At 42.3% G+C, this 871-nt stretch overlaps 1 protein-coding gene across 1 annotated transcript; it reads right to left on the bottom strand.

Moving 5' to 3' along the window:
• Window positions 1-464: 464 nt before the first annotated feature.
• On the bottom strand, window positions 465-820 carry Tsp_13130 (conserved hypothetical protein; the record flags this gene model as incomplete). Its single annotated transcript, XM_003368094.1, has 1 exon — window positions 465-820. A coding segment is annotated over one exon (356 nt), but the record flags the coding sequence as incomplete, so codon positions are not given.
• Between the last annotated feature and the right edge of the window lie 51 nt (window positions 821-871).

Here is an 871-nt window from a genome sequence, read left to right as displayed (position 1 = left end):
CAAATTATTATTGTTGTTGGTGGTTGCATCAAAAAATAATAATTAATATAATGTAATAACGAACGTTATACCAATCAACCAACTTAAAGTAAAAGTAATAATCAGAGTGACAGGTTGTCTTCTCTCTCTCTCTCTGCGTGCACACCCGCTCACATACATACATACATATACATATATATACATATATATATATATATATATATATATATATATACATGTATGTATAGAAAGAAAGCTGCTACACGCAGAGAGAGAGAGAGAAGACAACCTGTCACTCTGATTATTACTTTTACTTTAAGTTGTTTTATTGGTATAACGTTCTTTATTACATTATATTAATTATTATTTTTTGAATAACAACAACAACAACAATAATAATATGAATAATAAAATGGAAAGTGAACCAAGTGAACAAAAAGAACAATTGTATCCAGGCTGTTGTGATGATCAGGAACGTTCTCAACTTATCCATTTGGTGAACCGATCGCTGAATGCACAAAAGCAAGCGAACCACGCAAACAGCCGCTACTGGTATCCACTGAGCGTTCCATCGTACGGTGTTGATGAGGTGCTGAACGCGTTGGACTCGTTGCTTCGGTTCGAGACGACCATGAACCGCAAAGTGGCGGACTTTGAGAAGCGCTTTGCCAATTTCGTCGGCGCCAAACATGCGGTGATGGTGAACAGCGGCTCCAGTGCAGATCTGTTGGCTTGTTTCGCCTGCGTGACGCCGGGCTTGGCGTTGCTGGCGCCGGACGACGAGATCCTGGTGCCCGCTCTGACTTGGCCAACGCAGATCTGGTCCGCCGCCATGGCCGGCCTGAAGGTGAAAACCATCGACATCGACCCGACCACGTGAACAGCAACGTCG

The sequence above is a fragment of the Trichinella spiralis genome (genome assembly GCF_000181795.1).
Source record: "Trichinella spiralis strain ISS 195 chromosome Unknown Scfld3113, whole genome shotgun sequence".
NCBI classification, from domain to species: Eukaryota; Metazoa; Nematoda; class Enoplea; order Trichinellida; family Trichinellidae; genus Trichinella; species Trichinella spiralis.
Note: the sequence above shows the minus strand (reverse complement) of the source record. Positions and strands in the feature narration are given on the sequence as shown.